The sequence below is a fragment of the Miniopterus schreibersii genome (assembly GCF_964146895.1).
Source record: "Miniopterus schreibersii genome assembly, chromosome: 8".
Classification (NCBI taxonomy): domain Eukaryota; kingdom Metazoa; phylum Chordata; class Mammalia; order Chiroptera; family Miniopteridae; genus Miniopterus; species Miniopterus schreibersii.
This window is the reverse complement of record NC_138109.1, coordinates 40,463,572-40,482,325: the sequence shown is the minus strand read 5'-3', so window position 1 is coordinate 40,482,325 and position 18,754 is coordinate 40,463,572. Positions and strand designations below refer to the sequence as shown.

The following is an 18,754-nucleotide window of genomic DNA, read 5'->3' as shown; positions in this document are numbered from 1 at the left end:
AAATAAATAAAATCAGAAATTAAAGAGGAAAATTAACAACTGACAACTGAAATCAAAGAAATACAAAAGATTATAAGAATATATTACAAACAACTATATGCCAACAAATTGGAAAATCTGGAAGAAATGGATAAATTCCTAGAAACATACAGTCTTCCAAAACTGAATCAAGAAGAAACAGAAAATATGAACAGACCAATTACAACTAATGAAATTGAAGCAGTAATCAAAAAACTCCCAGCAAACGAAAGTCTTGGACTGGATGGTTTCACAGGTGAATTTCACCAAACAAAGAACACCTATCCCTTTAAACTATTCCAAAAAATTCAAGAGGAGTGAAGAATTCCATGCTCATTTTAGAGGCCAGCATTTCCTGATCACAAAACCAGATAAAGACACTACAAAGAAAAAAATATATATAGGCCAATCTCCCTGATTAACATATATGCAAAAATCCTCAACAAAATGTGAGTGAACCGAGTCCAGCTATACATTAAAAAGATCATACACCATAATTAAGTGGGATTTATTCCTGGGATGCAAGGTTGGTACAATACCAGCAAATCAATTAACATGATGCACCACATAAACAAAATGAAAAATAAAAATCATATGAGCATATCAATAGATGCAGAAAAAGCATTTGAAAAAATCCAGCACCCTTTTATGATTAAAAACTCTTAGCAAAGTGGGACTAAAAGGAACATACTTCAACATAATAAAGGCCATATAAGACAAACACACAGCCAACATCATCAATCAATGGGCAAAAACTAAAAGTGTTTCCCTTAAGATGAGGAACAAGACAGGGATGTCTACTTCCGCCACTCTTATTCAACACAGTACTAGAAGTCCTAGCCACAGCAGTCAGACAAGAAGAAATAGAAGGCATCCAAACCAGAAAGAAAGAAGTAAAATTGTCAATATTTGCATATGACTTGATACTGTATATAAAGAACCCTAAAGATTACACCAAAAAACTACTAGATCTGATCAATGAAATCAGTAAAGTAGCAGGATGAAAAATTAACACTCAGAAATCGGTTGCATTTCTATACACCAATAATGAACTATCAGAAAGTGAATTTAAGAAAACTTTCCCATTTACAATTGCATCAAAATAAAATACCTAGGAATATATTTAAGCAAGGAGATAAAAGACCTGTACTTGGAAAATTATAAAATGCTGAAGGAGGAAACTGAAAAGGATACAAGTAAGTGGAAACATATACCATGTTCATGGATAGGAAGAATTAATATAGTTAAAATGTCCATACTACCCAAATCAATCTATAGATTCAATGTAATTCCTAGCAAAATATCAATGGTATATTTCACAGAACTAAAACAAATAATCCAAAAATTTATATGGAACCACAAAAGACCGCCCCAATAGCCTCAGCAATATCAAGAAATACGGCCAAAGTTGGACGTATCACGCTACCTGACTTCAAAATATAAGGTTATAGTAATCAAAACAGCATGGTACTGGCATAAAAACAGACATATAGATCAATGAAATAGAATACCTAGAAATAAACCCATGCCTTTACGGTCAATATCTGACAAAGGAGGCAAGAACATACAATGGGGTAAAGATAGTGTATTCAATAAATGGTGCTGGGAAAATTGAACAGATACATGTTTACAAAAAAAAAAAAAAAGAAACTAGACCACCTTCTTACACCATGCATAAGAATAAACTCAAAACGGATTAAAGATGTAAATGTCAGACTCAAAAACATAAAACTCCTAAGAAGAAAACATAGTAAAAGCTGTGACATTTTCGTAGCAATATTTTTTTCTGATACATCTCCTTGTGTAAGGGAAACAAAAGAAAAAATAAACAAATGAGACTACATCAAACAAAAAAGTTTTTGCACAGCAAAGGAAACCATCAACAAAGTGAAAAGAAACCCTACTGAATGGGGGAGGCTATTCACAATGATACAATGGTAATGGGTTAATATCCAAAATTTATAAAGAACTCATATAATTTAACAGTAGAAAAACAAACAATCCAATTAAAAAGTGGGCAGAAGACCTGAAGAGACACTTCTCCCAGGAAGGCATACAGATGGTCAATAGACATATGGAAAGTTGCTCAATGTCACTCATCATAAGAGAGATGCAAATCAAAACTGCAATGAGGTATCACCTCACACCTGTCAGGATGGCTGCCATCAACAAACCAACAAACAACAAGTGCTGGCGAGGGTGTGGAGAGAAGGGAGCCCAAGTACACTGCTGGTGGGAATGCAGACCGGGGCAGCCACTGCGGAAAACAGTACAGAGGTTCCTCAAAAAATTAAAAGTGGAGCTGCCTATGACCCAGTAATTTCACTTCTGGGAATATATCCTAAGAAACCTGAAGCACTAATTCGAAAGAATTTATGCACCCCCATGTTAATGGCAGTGTTATTTACAGTAGCCAAGAAATGGAAGTAAACCAAGTGCCCATCAACAGACAAGTGGGTAAAAACGCTGTGGTACATATACACAATGGAATACCATTTGGCCATAAAAGAGAATGAAATCTTATCTTTTGCAAAAGCATGGATGGACTAGAGGGCATTATGCTAAGGGAAATAAGTCAGTCAGAGAAAGACAAATACCATAGGATTCCACTTATATGTGGAATCTAAAGAGAAAAATCAATCAACAATCAAAACAGAATCCGATTCCTAGATACAGAGAACAGACTTACGGCTGACACAGGGGAAGGAGGCTGGGGGGCAGAATAGTCACAGAGATGTAGATTACAGCACAGGGAATATAGTCAATGTACAGGGCCAGACGGGTACTTGAAATATCGGGGGGACCACATGATCGTCTAACCACTGTGTTGTACATCTGAAACTGATACAGAACAATATTGAATGTAAACTGTAATTTAAAAATAACATATTCTGTATTCTTCATTAAGAAAACATAAGTCTCTCAGTAGCATTATGTACACATCCTGCCAACAAGCTAATTCAATACTTTATGGAGAGAGTGACATGGTTTTGTTTGAAAGGATCCAGTGTATGCTTTTAGTTGCACAGACTAATCTCTCGTTTCACTAGTTAACAGCTGTCAAATGCCAGATACAGAAAACATGATACGGCTCTTCACATTATCAAGTACCCGTAAACAAATGACATGCTCTGTTACTAATTCAGCTGAGAGATTTACCTGAAAGAGATCTCAAGTATTCAAAGATGCATTTTGCAACTTAGAAGTTTTATTTTTCAAATGCCTATATTTCTAGTCATGGCTTTTAATGTGACTCAGATGTGGGATGTAGATTTTGCCAACTTGGAAACCTTACAAAGTTTCCTGCAAAGAAAAAAACGATTATTATTTTCCATGCCCTGATTGTTTTGACCCGGGCAAAAGTGGGTCACGCCTCAATTTGATCCTCGGTAAGTTGGCCAAATTAAAAACTTAAAACCGGAGAGTCCTAACAATCATTTGCCAAAATTCTACCATGCCCCACCACACAGAACTAAAAGGACTAAAATTATATCTCCCTATACTAACCCAGTGTTATTACATTTCTATTAACTTACAAGCTAATTTTAAGGAACAAAGTAGCACCTTTGATGAAAGCACTTTGCCCCCTAACCAGCAATATCACTTACAAACTTCTTACAGTAAAAAGAGTTCATCGAAATTGATAATACTAGATAGTTCTAGTAACCTATTTCCAGACCAGATTCACTATCACTCCCTGGAATTAAATGTAAAATTTTGCACATATGAAATGTCTCCTGGACAGAGGATCAATAGCTTTCAAAGCAGTTAGTCAATGACTCCCACCGTCACACCTACACATGCTGTTACTTGCTCGGAACTGCACTTGGATGTTCCACACCAGACAGGACCCAACAGAGGGCCTATCATATAATACTTTTCAGGATACTAGCTGAGTAAATGTGGCGTCAATTTTAACTTGGCTAAATTTTTAACAGCTCTCAATGCAGCTATTTTGCTGGAAAGTTCATTTGAATACCAACTTTTTGGCAGAGGAACATTCCAACTTGGCATAAAAAAAAATTAATAAACTTTCAGCTTTTTTATTAGCAGTATAATAATAACTTAGTAAGTGCTTACTTTATCCCAGGCACTTTATACACATTATCCCACTTAATCCTAACAACCTGATGAGCTGGATTTTAAAGCTAAATTTTAATATCCAGATTTTAAAGATGAGGACATTGAGGACTAGGGAAGTTAAGTGACTTGCACAGTACGTAATGGGTCTGGGATTCAAACCCTCATCCACGGACTCTGGAGCAAACGCAATGAACTACTGCACCATACCGTATCTTAAGCATCACCCAAACAAAAATAAAATCTATGAAATGTCCACTCTCATCACATTCCTAAAGCTGACTGCGCCGCTTGACCTCCTAACCTTAGAATGGGTATCAGAGAAAAAAAGTTTGGGAGATAAAAACAAAAACAACATATTTTAATTTTGACAGATAGATATCTGATTGCATCACTCCCTTCTTTAAACTTCAATGATTCCTCATTTCCCCTAAAAGGAAATCCAAACTCCTTCATATGTCTTACAAACTTAGAATCATCCGATCCTGCTCCTGTGCCAGCCTTATATCGAACCACCATCCCTCTCAAGCTCTACGCTGCAGCCACAATGAAAGCGTTTTTGGCCATGCTTTTTCTTGTCTTTAGAACTCGGTACGTCTTATTACTACTGCCACCAATGTTCTAGACTTTTCTATTTCCCTCCCTTCCCCTAGCTACCTTCTCTCCCCGGGACTCAGCTTATATGAGTTTCTCTAAGGAGCCTTTTTGAACCTCTCAAGTATGGATTAGATATGTTTCCCTTGTGCTTCAATAGCACTTTTTACTTTCCCCATCACAACACTTACAGCAACTATGACGCATATTTTAACTGCTTATATACCTCTTATCTTCATTAGATTGTAGGCTTAGCAATAGCAAATACCACACAGCTGTCTTGTTCATGCACAGGTCTCCCCAATCTAGCACAACACCTAGTGAAAAGCAGACCTTCGATATTTGTTAAATGCACGAATGTTTGTTTCCACAGATTGCCTTTATCAACTCCAATGCGGTGTATTTTTTTTCTGGGATTATTTTACAATCTTAACATAAACCAACATATGTGTAAAGTGCTCAAAAAACTGAAAATATACTTTCTTTACACTAACCTAATACACAGCTCACTTTCTAAAAAGAAAGTATTTACAAGCCTCTAAGTAATATTACATATCTAGCAATAAGAAGTTCTCCTGGGGCACCTTTTGCCTGCAGATGTCCCCAGGAAGAGCACTTCAATCTCCAGGAGATACATTTAATAACTGTCGCTCCCCCCAAAAAATCATATAAATCACAACGTTGTCTTCTCTGATGCACAAAATGTTTTTTATTTCTTTAACTATCACCTAGCTGTACTACATTATTAGTTTTCTATTCCTGTGCAACAAATTACCGCAAACTAAACTGCTTTAAACAATACCCATTTATTATCTAGTTCTATAGGTCAAAAGTCCAGGCGGGCTCAAATGGGTTCTCTGCCTGTGCAGGATCTCTCAAGGTCAAAGCCAAGGTGTTAGGCAGGCTGCACCCTTATCTAGAGGCTCAAAGGATGAACACATTTCCACTCATTAAGGCATTATGCAGAATTCCTTACGCTTGTAAGTTCCTGCTCTCTTGCTGCCTGTCAGCTGGGGGCCACTCTCAGCTCACAAAGACTGCCCTCAAGTCTTTGCACGTGGCCCACTTTATCTTCAGACCCAGCTACAGTGCATCCAAGTCCTCTTGTGCTTTAGACCATCTGATTTCTCTTTCTGCTGCCAGCCTGAGAAAACTCTTTTTTTAAAGGTCTCATAAGATTAGAATGGGCCCACCTCTGGAATCTCTCTTTCAGTAACCCAAAGTCAACTGATTAGTAACCTTACTTGCATCTGCAAAAAAATCCCTTTTTGTCATGTAACGTAACAATTACACATGTGAGACCTTGTCACATTCACAATTCCACGGATTAGAAATCTTGGAGGCATTTTTAAAATTCTGCCTACCACAGCTATCACTGATAACAGATATCATTTAGTGCACACTTACGCACGCTTTACACAAAATATCATATTTAATATCTCAGCTTTCAGAGCTGAAGCAAAGTGAGAAGAACATGATGCACAGGAGACAAACCCCGCACAGAGTGTCAGAACACAGGCAATGTGCGGGCCTTCTGGCCAGTGGAGCAGCTCAGTACAGGGGGATGGAGCCAATGTTGCATGAGGTAGGCACCTGCATGGGGAGGGGGCAGACATCTGCAGTGGTGATGGGAGATTTATTACATAAAGGGGGATTGTTCGAATAAGTAAATATACCAAGGATAACAAATACCAGGTTACTCACTGTCAGAAAAAGGAGTAACAAATTCGGAATGGGAGAAAACTAGAATGAACTCTAAAGTGTTAGATTGCAATCTGATGTATCAGTGTGAACTTGCTACTTTTGATTGATAGATAGATGTGTATACAGTTACATATTCTCTAGCACTGTCCACTAAGAGGACCTGAGAGCAGTGAAATCTCAATGGTAATGAGTACATCAAGCTCCCAGATTCTGGCTTCTTAATAGTATTTTCCTCTGAAAGAAACTAGGCACTATATTAGTCAGCTCAAGCTGCTGTAACAAAATACTGTAGACTGGATGGGTTAAACAACACAGACTTATTTTCTCACAGTTCTGTAAGCTAGAATTCCAAGATCAAAGTTCTAGTTGATTTGGTTTCTGGTGAGGTCTCTCTTCCTGGCTTGCAGACAGCCACCTTCTCACCATGTCCTAGCATGGCCTTTGTTGAGTGCCTGTGCACACGGAGATGAGGGGGAGATAAGGCACACAGCAGACAGAGAGAGTTCTCTGGTGCCTCTTCTTGTAAGGACACTAATTCTATCTGATCAGGGCTCTACTTTTATAACCTCATTTAATTACTTCCACAGAGTCCCCATCTCCAAATGTAGCCACACTGGGAGACAGAGCTTTAACATATGAATTTGTGTTTAGTTTATAACAGGTGCCTTCATGAAATGGCTAATTCTAAGGCGTGGAAAGTACAAAATAAGCTACAACATCTTGTTGTGTCAAAAACAAGTTTAAGAAGAGGATCCAGGAGCCCTGAAGAAGCTCCCACTGCCCAAATGTAAAACAATTCAGGCATCAAAATACTCATAATAATGGAGTATAACCCATAGAACATGGGAAACCATGAGCCTATTTTTGATATAAATAAATTTATTGAACATCTGAAGGGTAATAGAATATTTACAGTCTTATTTAAAGTATCTCCTCTCAAAAGCTTTGTTATTTACAAAGGGAAGAATTTTGCATGGAGAAGCCTGGCAGATTCTACTTTAATAAAAGTAAATCAAAACGATCAAAGTTAACTTTATCAACAATGAGACAAATCTTAAGCATGCACCCTCCAGTGATATTCCTGCCCAGGATATACAACTTGAATCTAATCGTGAAGAAACAGCAGACAATCCCAAACTAAAGGACGTTTTATAAATTAAATGGTGGGTAATCTTCAAAAGGGTCAAGGTCATAAAAGTCAAGGAAAGATGGAGGAGTTATCCCAGACTGAAGATGACTAAAGAGACATGGTAACAAAGTGCAAGACGTCATTCTGAGCTGGTTCCTTTCACTATGAAAGATATTAACGGGACAACTGGCAAAACTTAAACACAACCTGAGGGTTAGATTGAAGTATTTTGACTTTGATGGTAGTAAAGTAGGTTATGTTGGAGAATGTCTAAATTCATAGGAAAGACACAATAAATACTCAGGGAGGTAGACTATCAAGTCGGTGTCCGCTCTCAAACAGTTCAGGAAAAAAGGTTCTTTGTACTGTCCGGCCCGCACCACCTAACGACGTTTCAGTCAACGACAGACCACGTACATGGCAGCGATCCCCTAAGATTATAAAGGAACTAAAAAATTCCTATCACCTAATGATGATGTAGCCATCCTAACATCACAGTGTTAGCGCTACTCCTGTTTGCAGAGATGCTGGTGCAAACAAACACAGTGCAATGCCAGTCATATAAAAGCATTGCACATACAACTGTGTACAGTACACAGTACTTGATATCAATAATAAACGACTGTTACTGGTTTATGTGCTTATTACACTATATCTTTCGTCATTATTTTAGAGAGTACTCTTTCTTACCTATAAAGTTTGCTGTTGCCCGGCCGGGCCTGGCTCAGCGGCTGAGCATCGACCTAGGATCCAGGCGATCGGGGTTCGATTCCCGGTCAGGGCACATGCCCGGGTTGCGGGCTCGATCAATGACTCTCTCATCATTGATGTTTCTGTCTCTCTCTCCCTCTCCTTTCCTCTCTCTGAGATCAATAAAGATATATTTAAAAAAAAAAAAAAAAAAAGTGTATTGTGCTATACCTGCAGCAGCCTCATACATCTCATGTTTATTATGTTCCTGATTGTATCGCTCTCTCTTGTGCTTGATTTAATCTTACGTTGTTTTGGAGAGTAACATGCTATACAGGTTTGCAGCCTAGAAGCAGCAGGCTACACCATCTAGTCTAGGTGTGCAGTGGGCCTTACCATCTAGGTTTGTGCAAGTGCCCTCTGTGATGCTCCGCAATGGTGAAATCGCCTAATGACCCATTTCTCAGAAGGATCCTCACCATTAAGTGGCGCCTGAATGTACTTACAACTTTCCTGTAAGCTTAGATTATTTCAAAACATAAAACTTCCCAGATTTGCATGTTCTTGTTTATTGCTGTTACTTCAACTCCAGAGCAGGTGGCAAAAAACCCGCAAGGGATAAAGTCAGAGAACAAGAGACTAATCTGGAATCAAAAGCAAGCAGTTAAACTTGCAGGTTATAAAAGATCCACAGTCCAGGAGGTAAAGGCAAGCTGGGAACGAAGAGCAGATAATCACTGTAGTGGGCGAGGAAAGACAGAAAAACGGAATAGCTGGGGCAGAGGGGTGGATGGAGTGGGGCAGGGTGGGAGTGGGTGGCAGGGACAGAGGCCAAACCCTGCCTGCAAATACAGGTTAAAACAAATTCAATGAATTCTAACACTATTTTGGCATTCAGGTGGTAACCAACATCTAACAGAAAGCTTCAAACACACCAAGAAATGTACAAGCATAGGGAAGAAGGAAATAAATTCACAAATCTAAAGAGAATGATAGTAAATTAAGCACCGAATGCCTAGAAAACAAGTTTAGGGACTCGAAGAGTTAGGGACTCACAAATCTAACAAAAGAGAGAAACTACTTTTTTTTCTTAGCAATAAATACTTATTGTGAAGAACACTGAACACCACAATGAACAGTAGTCTTGACACACTGTAACAAGTAACATCCGTTGCATCAATCTTTGCCTTTTGTTAAGGAGGAAATAGTAAACATAATTTCTTCTAAAGCTCTTAGGAAAAACTTCTTTGGGCATCTGTTCTGTTCCAGGCACAGGACCTACCTGTCAGCTGCCTGTGCCATGCCGGGTGACCAGAGAACAGGAGCTTTTACACCAAACATGAAGCGGCACAGCTGACTTTGCAGAAGGAAAGTTAAGGAGCCTGATTGATATTCTTGCCTAGGTGGAGCTCAACCCACTGATGCCTAAAAACGCCCACAGCGGTTTTTGATAAAGCTCTTCTCAAGCAGCAGCCTCGCGTCTGCTCAAGCGGCTCACGCACAGGGGAGTCCCACAGACAGGATAAAACTCCCATTGGCCTGGGATGCGCTTCTCAACCTGGCCTACGATCCCGAGAGATCGGGGTGAATTCCACGAGGTCCATGACCTCTTGAAATTATATTTATATATATTTTGTTAATCCTCACACGAGGATATTTTTCCCATTGCTTCTCAGAGAAAGTGGAAGGGTGGGAGGGGCAGAGAGACAGACAGACTGGCTGCCTCCCACACACGCCCTTGACCGGGAATCGAACCTGAGACCCTCAGGTGCGCACAGGCCCACGCTCTAACCACTGAGCCCACCGCCCGGGGCACAAGCAAAATTTTGTATGCCTATGCATATTAGCATTTTGGTTTTTGGAGAGAGGGTTTAGGTTTATTGTTTTCAACTTACGCATAAGCCATACACATTTGACTAATTATAAGTGAACGGAGTAACTTCGTTGCCAAAACACAACAGAATCTTATAATGCAAAAGGTGTTCATTTTACCGAGCAATCCTCAGAGCTTGCCATGTGTCAGACAAAACTAACAGAAGTAGTACAGCGTTTTAGAACAAGATGAGCACCCCCTTCTGTTTTAAATTTCCCTTGGAACAATGTGTCAGGTTCTAGGTTTAACACTGGTGATACAAAGGTAAACATTATATAATCACTGTCCTTTGAAACACAAATACTTGGACAAATAGCTTGACATTAATTTTGCATCTGTTTCTCTATCAATAAAATAGAAATAAAGTTCTGATCTCACAGCCTTGAAGATTAAATATAATGTAAGCAAAATACGACGTACAGTGCCTGGCAACAGCAGGCACCCAATAAACAAAGGTCGTTCTTTTTATTATAGCCATCCAGAGGGAAGAAATCTGTTCTGCTGAGGGGTTACTGGGAGATCTCAACGGGACAACCATGTCCAATCTGGGTGCCACATTTTAAGAGATACAATGACAAAGTGATAGTGGTGTGTGTTCAGAGAAAAATTCAGGGTGGGCAAAGTAGGTTTACAGTTGTTTATATGGAAAATAACACAATAATTAAAAATGATATAAAAATCATCTGTTTTGCGAACTCACAACTATAAACCTACTTTTGCTCCATCCCCCTGTAAATAAGATGGTGAGGAAATTTGGACTCAAGTCCTAAAAACTAGTGGTTTGAGGGAACTAAAGTTTTAAGTCAAAAAAGAAATTACTATAAATTCTCTGTATTACTGGGGGGGAGAAAATGAATTAAGAAATCAAAATTTCAGGGAAATAAGTTTTACATAGTTAATATAAATAAGAAATTTATAACAAAGACAGGTGTCTGAAGATGCAGTGGGATACCTTACAAATCAGTGACTTCTTTGAAACTAAAGCAGTTAAAATGTGCTAGAATTCACATGTTGAGGATTCTGTAAATTGGATTCATATGTTAAACCTTGCTGACCAGCTATTTCGAGCCAGAACTCGCCCATGCGGCCGGCTACTTTGGTCAGCAAGGTGTTTAAAATTACTTAAATTAATGTAAGTGCAGACACGAATTATCTCATGACCAGTCAGCAACGTTCAGACGCAGAAACACGTGTATACTTGTGACCGGTCAGAAAAGTGTTAAGAAAACAGATGTCTTCTACCATCGCTTCCAATAGTGATATTTATTTTTTAATTAAAAGTCTATACTAGTGAGGATACTATTGGTGGGTGGTAATATAAGACCCAACTTGAAATTAATGAAACAATCAAGGGAATTCAATGGCTTGCATAACTAAGAAATCCACAGGCAGGGTAAGCTTCAGATACAGCTGGATCAAGGCTCCACCTCAGCTTCCCTACTTTTCCTACCCTCCTCCCCCCAGGTCAGCCCTCCATTGGATGTCCACTCTGTCCTCAGACTGTCAGCTGCAACCAGGACAACATGTCTCTGCACGCATTTCCAGCGGGAAGAAAGAGAATCACTTACCCTAACAGCCAAACAAAAATCCTAGGCCTCCCTGTTATACCAGGCTCAACAAACAGTATGGCCAAGGGACGACCACGCATTCCCTGGCTCAGCTCCACCCTACTGCCCAACTTTTCACCAACTCCAAGGCAGAAGGAAAAAACTCTTGTTTGTTCATTTATGTCACCCCTACAGATGGGGAGAGAGCTCAAACCCACACAAAGCACTGAGTCGCTAAATGAGGGGTAGGCCCTCAAAGGAAAATCTGGGCGCTGTTAGGAAAACGAGAGGACAACTGGAGACTGGGTAGGCCACAGCATCAGTCCCAGCAAGGCCAGGTGGCCCACTCGAAGCCTGTGCAACTGGAGAGGATTTTTTAGAGACTATCTACAAAGGTTTAAAGAAATCCTATTACTAGCAACAGTCCCCCCAACCCCCTAGGTCTAAGGAGACAAGGGAAACGATTACAAGCCAAGAGCTTAGTGGTACGGAAAGCGCCGCTGGAAGAAAACCTTGGGTGCCTTCTGAAAGGGGACAGAGCCAAGTCCCAGTACCTAGCAGAGAGCGGGCGGGTGAATGAATGCTGCTTTCTCTCCCCTCCGCCCTTTGATCTCCCACCAGTGGCTCTGGCCAAATGCAACCAGAAACCAGAGGACCAGAGAGCCTCGTTAGTGCAGTCCCAGTACAGGCGAGCCTCCCAGGACAGAGGACGGTGAGCAGGGGGGAGCCAGACCTGGAGGAACGAACGGAAGACATCCGGCACAGCAACCAAGGATGACCACTGCAGGTAACCATGAGGCAAAATACATCATCTAGACAAGCATCCCAGGGGGTCTAATCGTCCCACTTCTCACTCAGTGCGCCTCAGTGCACCCGGGCCCTTAGAGAGTAAGGCAACTGCAAACAGACTATCAGCAGAGCCAGGGTCCCTGGTAAGCAATTTTACAATCCTTAAATTTAGGTAATTTTGTTTTCTTTCTTTACATTTTTTCATTTGACTGCTTCAGCTAGCTAAGTGTAGCTAAGCAATAAAGCTTCTGCCCACAGATAAGAAATAAGCTGTGGAAGCCCATAAGGGTCACTAGCTACAAGGTAGGGAAAATAAGAATTAAGACACAAAACTCAGGGGGTGATAGAAACCCCTTTTGCAAAACAGCCTTCCATCAGAGTTGATTGCATTGAATGCTTTCCTGACCTTCTGAATCTTGCACTATTTACAGTCATCTTTCTTACACTTCAGAAGCGTCACAGTTTAAACAGACATTAAATGCTAGCTGGCCAAAATAAATGCCACGTACCATAGTCTTTCTATAGGGAAAAGTGTTGCACGTCTAAAAATAACTTGTAAGCATTAGGAAACGGTCTATAAATCACCTGAGACTTCTTTAGACTGCGTGTTAACACCTAGCGTTGAGATGCTAACCACAAAGTACTGGTCTCCTGGAATGTCTTCAGAGCAGAGAGCAAGAATGGCTGAAACACTTCAGGAATTTCTGCCAAGACTAAAAAATTACAGAGCCAGTGGCATCCCAGAAATCTAGAAGTATAGTTCCTAGCAGCTTTCAATGTCCTTGTCACATTGGAAATAGGGTAATAAAATACAAAGAAGAGAAGTAGAACCCATATTCAATTTTGATTAACTACATTAAAAAAGAAAATACAGTACGTAACTTTTCTGTAGTATAAACTCCACTAAGGAAAGTAACTTTTAGAAGTAAGCAAAATGACATTCTCGATGAAAAGAATACTGTAATTCCAGTGTGAAGACATCCCAGTATTGTTAGAAAAAGTGGTAAATAATAGCGCTCCTTTTTTTTTAAAAAAAAAAAAAAAAAGGTAATAATTACTGAATGCATTGTCAGACAAAACAAATAAGGTACATTTTTAAATCACAGTTAAGGAACACAAAGCATGTGAGAAAATGCTATTGCTCTTTGACCAATAGGAAAGAAAAATGGGAATAAGTAGCTTTTAAGAAGACAATCAACCCTACATTTGGTGGTTGGTTATTTTAAAAGGTGGTTGGTTGAGAACACTATGCTTTCAAATACCCCTCTGTGAACTGATCACCAAGCTTCTCAATTAACTCCCATAATAGAGTACCCCGGAATGAAAGTTAGAAATACACAGAGTGAGACACTAGAATGTTTCTTCTATTACTGATCTTGGCTGTTAGCCCTAAGCACTTCACATTTTTTTCTAATTGTGCAATCAAATCTCTTTTAGGTTTTAAAATAAACACAATAAAAACAAAACACATGTACACATATGCAGTGTGTAAGGAAAAAACTGAGTGAACTCAAGTGATATAGGAAATGAAATACCACTGTTTTCTCCATTTTGAAATCCCAATAACAGTGCTATTGAAACACAAGGTTAACCATAAAAAAAATAAACAATTTATAGAAATGCAATAAAAGCCACATATTAAGGCATTCCCTTAACCAACCAAAATTCTAAATTCAGAGTTGCAGAGGACTACTCAGACACATACACAATAGCTGTTCTGAACAAGAATCAGTGTTCACAACACTGATATTCACTGTAATTATAATAATTACAAATATTATTCACAATAAACTAATCACTATAATTACATTCCAAAACACTAACATTCAAAGACATAACTATAAATATCCAAATCACAGTGGTATGAAAGACTTGGGGATCTAGTTATCTTGATAAAACTACAGTAGAATCCAATGCAAGACTAATAAATGAGACTAAAAATGTAGGCAGGGGCCAAGTCACAAAATGCCTTCTAGCCTATCATGGCATGCTTTTCAAAGTGAGTTCTGAATACTTCATGGGACTATAGGAGTATTAAAAACCCCAGGTCCTGCCCCTGTGGCCCAGCTGGCTGGAGCGTTGACCCGCACCCCGAAAGGTGGCGGTTCATTCCCTCGTCTGGGCACGTGCAAGAGACAACCAACCAACGTTTCTCTCTCACATCAACGTTTCTCTCTCTCTTCCTCTCTCTAAAATAAATAATGATAAAAATAGGATAAATATGGTGCATCTTCCGTAAGCGTCCAGTTTGTGGAAAAAATAAATTTGGAGGGGAGTTAAACAAGTCAGTCTTTATATTAAATCCAATTTTACTAGAATATAAAAGCTGTGTGTGTGTTTTCTCAGACAGAACATGAATCTTCAAAGCAATCTCATTCTTGCAGAAGGCTAACTCAGGTTCACTACTCCTTACAATTTGAGCAAAAGAGACAGACTGATGAACACGTTGAGGGGATGTTTGCGAGGCCGTGCCAGAAACGTGGAGTCAAAGGATTTGTTTGTTTTTTAAAGTGGGAGCCTGACGGCAGATGTGTGCTTTGAGCAGTTTCTCAAGGGCAGCCGTAAGCAGGAGGGGCTAAAACCTAAGAGGCAGGGCAATAATGAGGGCGGATGACACACAGACAATTGTCATAGTCTGCGTGAAAGATGAAAAGGACATGAACCAAAGCCGAGGCTACAAAAACGCAGAGGGCTAGGAGGCCTGGAGAGAGCGGGGAGGCTGGCCGACGGCGCCGACCGCGGGCACCGGCCAGTGAGACGGCTTCTGAGGACTTGCTGGATCAAGGTGTTCATTTCCTCTAGGGCCGGTGCTCTGCGAGGTATCTGATCCACGTATCTTTAAAAGCTCCCATTTAAAAATAATACTCGCGTTGTGCCTTCTCATCACAGGAAGTGTAAAGTTCTGAGATGCTACTGTAAACCTGTCATACCGAAAATCAAACAAAATTTGAGTAGCATTTCTAAAAACTACGTTTAATAAAGATAATGCCCATGTTTTCAAAAAGTTACAAAAAAACATATTGGGCTCCCACGAATCAGTTACCATTGTAGCTTTTCTGAGACAGAACAGTATGAGAACTAGAGTTAGGAATGGCTTTAATCCTTCAATGATATTCTAGAATAAATGAACGAAGGAACCCAGACTCTTCCACAGAAGAACGAGAATTTGAGTATTTAAAATATCTGATTACTTAATAACTACATGAAAAGTAGTAACGTTTTCAAAACTATAGTAGTCCTTTTGTAAGAAGTAAATACATAGTTTAGTCAGGTGATACTGGCTAAAAGGCACAAAGTAAAATTAAAGTTAAACCTTCATCAGTAAGTTGACAGTAAAATGCGGCCACAAAGAAAAAAGAGACATTAGCATTGTTAAAAGATAAAATACCAAAACCCTTGCAGGCTATGCTCATGAAAATTTCACAACTTGAGGAAAAGCACATGAAGTAAATAGTAACTTTACTGGATCAATAAAAATAGTCATTCCGAATCTAAAGAAAAGACTGTTTTAATTGCTTTTAGAAACTAGAATATTCTGGTCTATTCTCCTTATTTACGCAACACAGAGAACTGATGGTTATATTATGGCTGTGATGAGAAAACTAGGAAAGGTACAAGTATGAAACAGGATGGGGGAAAAATGAACACTTCTCAAAAATATTATTTGTAACCAAACATTGATCTGTTTAGAGTTTAAAACTACATATCAGGAATATTAAAATAATTACAGGGAAAAAATGCTAGGACAAGTCTGGACAAGTTTCTAGGTCCAAAAACCTTTTTTTTTTTCTGCTTTTAGATGAAACTTCAGCTCTTGGGGAAAAAAAGACATAAGAATTTAAGATACTTTAGTTGGCAGTAAAAGACTCGTCTAGACATACAGATCTTACACCAATTTTATTCCATAGTTTATGCCTGATACCTTAGAGAAAATCCTAAGATTTAGGCTAAACATAAGTTCATAACAGTGAACAAATATCTCAAAAATACAAATCAGTGTAATTCTCATAAAACCTCTCTTCATCATGGACACAAGGTAATTAAAACTGTTTCTTTTATTAGACCCTTTGATCTATTTTTTTTTTCCCCATGTCTCCTGAGAAGGGAAATGAGAAAGATACCGACAACAAAGCAAGCCTAGATAGAACTGTCTAAAATTTGGGGTCTAAATATCTTCAGAATGCAAGGAAATGCGACAAAAATAGATGACATTCTACAAAGGAAATCAAGACACTTCTCCATCTCTCTCCAGGATTATCTACACACACAGCTGCTATTTCTTCAATTTGCTTTTTAAAAAATGCCATCTGCCTCTTCCAAGCCCCCCTCTTTCTGAGCTCCCTGGCGCTCCTCTATTCTCGTGGGGAGGGGAAAGTTGCTTCTGTGACGTCCGTCCATTACAGGTGTCCTTCAAGGTAGCCTCACAGAGCACGACCTGCCTGATGGAAAGTGGACAATGACAGATTTGAAAGAGGCTATGAGATACTGACACAGACTTTTTCACTTTGCTTCTTGAAACAAAATGGCCCCTCGTGCAAATGGGCTATAAGGTTCTATGCTCGCATTTATTGTGAGTGGCTACGTAAGGCCCAATCACCTACCGATGAGGCACCGGTCTCAGTACTTTATAGATCATGGAAGAGCTGCCCTGCAATTATCGATAGTCCTCCCACTTGCAATCCCAGGCTCCCGGTTACAGGTGGAACTACACGAACTGGCCCAATTCTGCAACTACCCGGACGGTCCACCCTCCCCATCCACACAAACTATATAAATTCAACTTATATATGATATAGACAAGAAACCCTAAAGAATCAAAGATATGATTTTTTTTTTTTTTTGTAAAACAAAAATACATAGATATACGTACGCACAGGAAAAGGGAGAAGAGTAATACCCCCGCTAGCAAGGGTTCTCTTTAAGTATCAGAAACACGGGTGATTTCAATTTCCCCACTTTTCGCTTCTCTGTATTTTCTCGCTTTCCTAGGACGAGTGTGTAACCTCTGCAATCAAGGCCGGGGGTAGTGAAACACACGCAGAGCTTCTCATCTTAAGGCAACAGTTAATCTGGACGAAAAGACACAAAGTAGCCTCTGCGGGCTTCCTCCGAGTCCCTGAAGGAGGCTCCCCCGGGCGCCGGGACAGCCCCCCTATTCCACGGCCTTAAACTCCAGGGACAGAGCTGTTCCACGCAAAGTTGGCCAAGTGCTTCTGCAACAGGAAAACTCAGTCCCAGATCCCCCCGGAGCGCGCCCCCGGGGCACACCCAGGTCCCGAGGACGCAGCCGGGACCCTCGGCCCCTCTCGAGGTGCTCCCGAAGACTTCGCACCCCGAAACGGAGCCCCACAGCTCACCTCCACTCTCCTTCAACTACTTGTTCCCCTCCCCCCGCACACACCCAAGGGGCCGCAGGGTAGGGAGAAAGGCGGCCGGACTTGGAGGCAGACGCCCCCGATTCCCGTGACCTTGGACCAGCCTTTTCACCTCTAGGAGCCTCAGTTTCCTACTCTGCCGCCCCCGCAGGGTGACCACAGGTCCGGAAACCACGGGGTGGGGGGTGGGGGGGCCAAAACGACGCGCCGTCCCCGCACCTCTGCGCCGACCCCTCCTCCCCTGGCGCTGCGAGGCGCGGGGCACCCGCAGGGGCACCTCGGGGCAGCTTCTCGCTGGAGTCCTGCCCGCTGCCCCCGGGGCGCGTCGCCACCCAGCCCCGTCCCGGTACCTGGCAGCTGCTGTCCTGGGGCAGGTTTTTCACCAGGATTTTCCTGCGGTTACTCAGCTCCCGGCGCATCCGCTGCAGCCGCGCGGCGACCTCCTCCGGGTGCAGCGCGGGGGGCGCGGGGCCGCGGGCGTCCTCGCCCGTCTCCGCCGAGGGGCCCGGCCCGCGCCGCCCCGGCCCCGACCCCGCCGCGCCGCCCAGGCCCGCGCCCCCCTCGCCGCCGCCTCCCGCCGTCGCCATCTTCCCGGCCCCGCGGCCCCGGGCTCCTCGGGAGGCTGGAGGCGCAGCGGAGAGAGAAAGCGGGAGGAGGCCCGGGCGGGGGCGAGGCGGGCAGAGGCCGCGGATGGGCCCAGCGCGGGGAGGGGGCGGGGAGGCGGCGCCGCAGCGGCAGCCGGCGGCCCGGAGAGGAAACCTGAGCGCCGAGGAGGAGCCGAGCACCACCTCGCGGGATCCTCCCCTCGGGCCCCCGGCCCTGCGCGCCCTCCCCTCTCGCCCGCCCGCCCCCGGGCCGGGCCGGGGCCGGGACACCTGCGCGGGCGGGCGGGCAGGCGCGCCCCGGCTCCCTGCGGGGCCCCCGTGCGCTCCCAGTCTGGGCTCCTGGGGATGCG

General features: G+C 41.8%; 1 protein-coding gene across 6 annotated transcripts in view; it reads right to left on the bottom strand.

The window, feature by feature from the left end:
• Positions 1 to 18,498, bottom strand: part of RAVER2 (ribonucleoprotein, PTB binding 2) — a 50,520-nt gene extending 32,022 nt beyond the window's left edge. Inside the window, exon 1 of one of the 6 annotated variants that reach the window (XR_013999426.1) lies at positions 18,150 to 18,456. Coding sequence is in view for 5 of the 6 variants with exons in the window: in XM_081145552.1 (XP_081001678.1) it covers positions 18,150 to 18,386 (237 nt within the window). In the remaining variant the exon portion in view is untranslated. Of the gene's footprint in view, positions 1 to 18,149 lie in introns of all 6 variants that reach the window. The other 5 variants (XM_081145552.1, XM_081145551.1, XM_081145548.1 and 2 more) reach the window with 5 other exon arrangements.
• Positions 18,499 to 18,754: the final 256 nt, after the last annotated feature.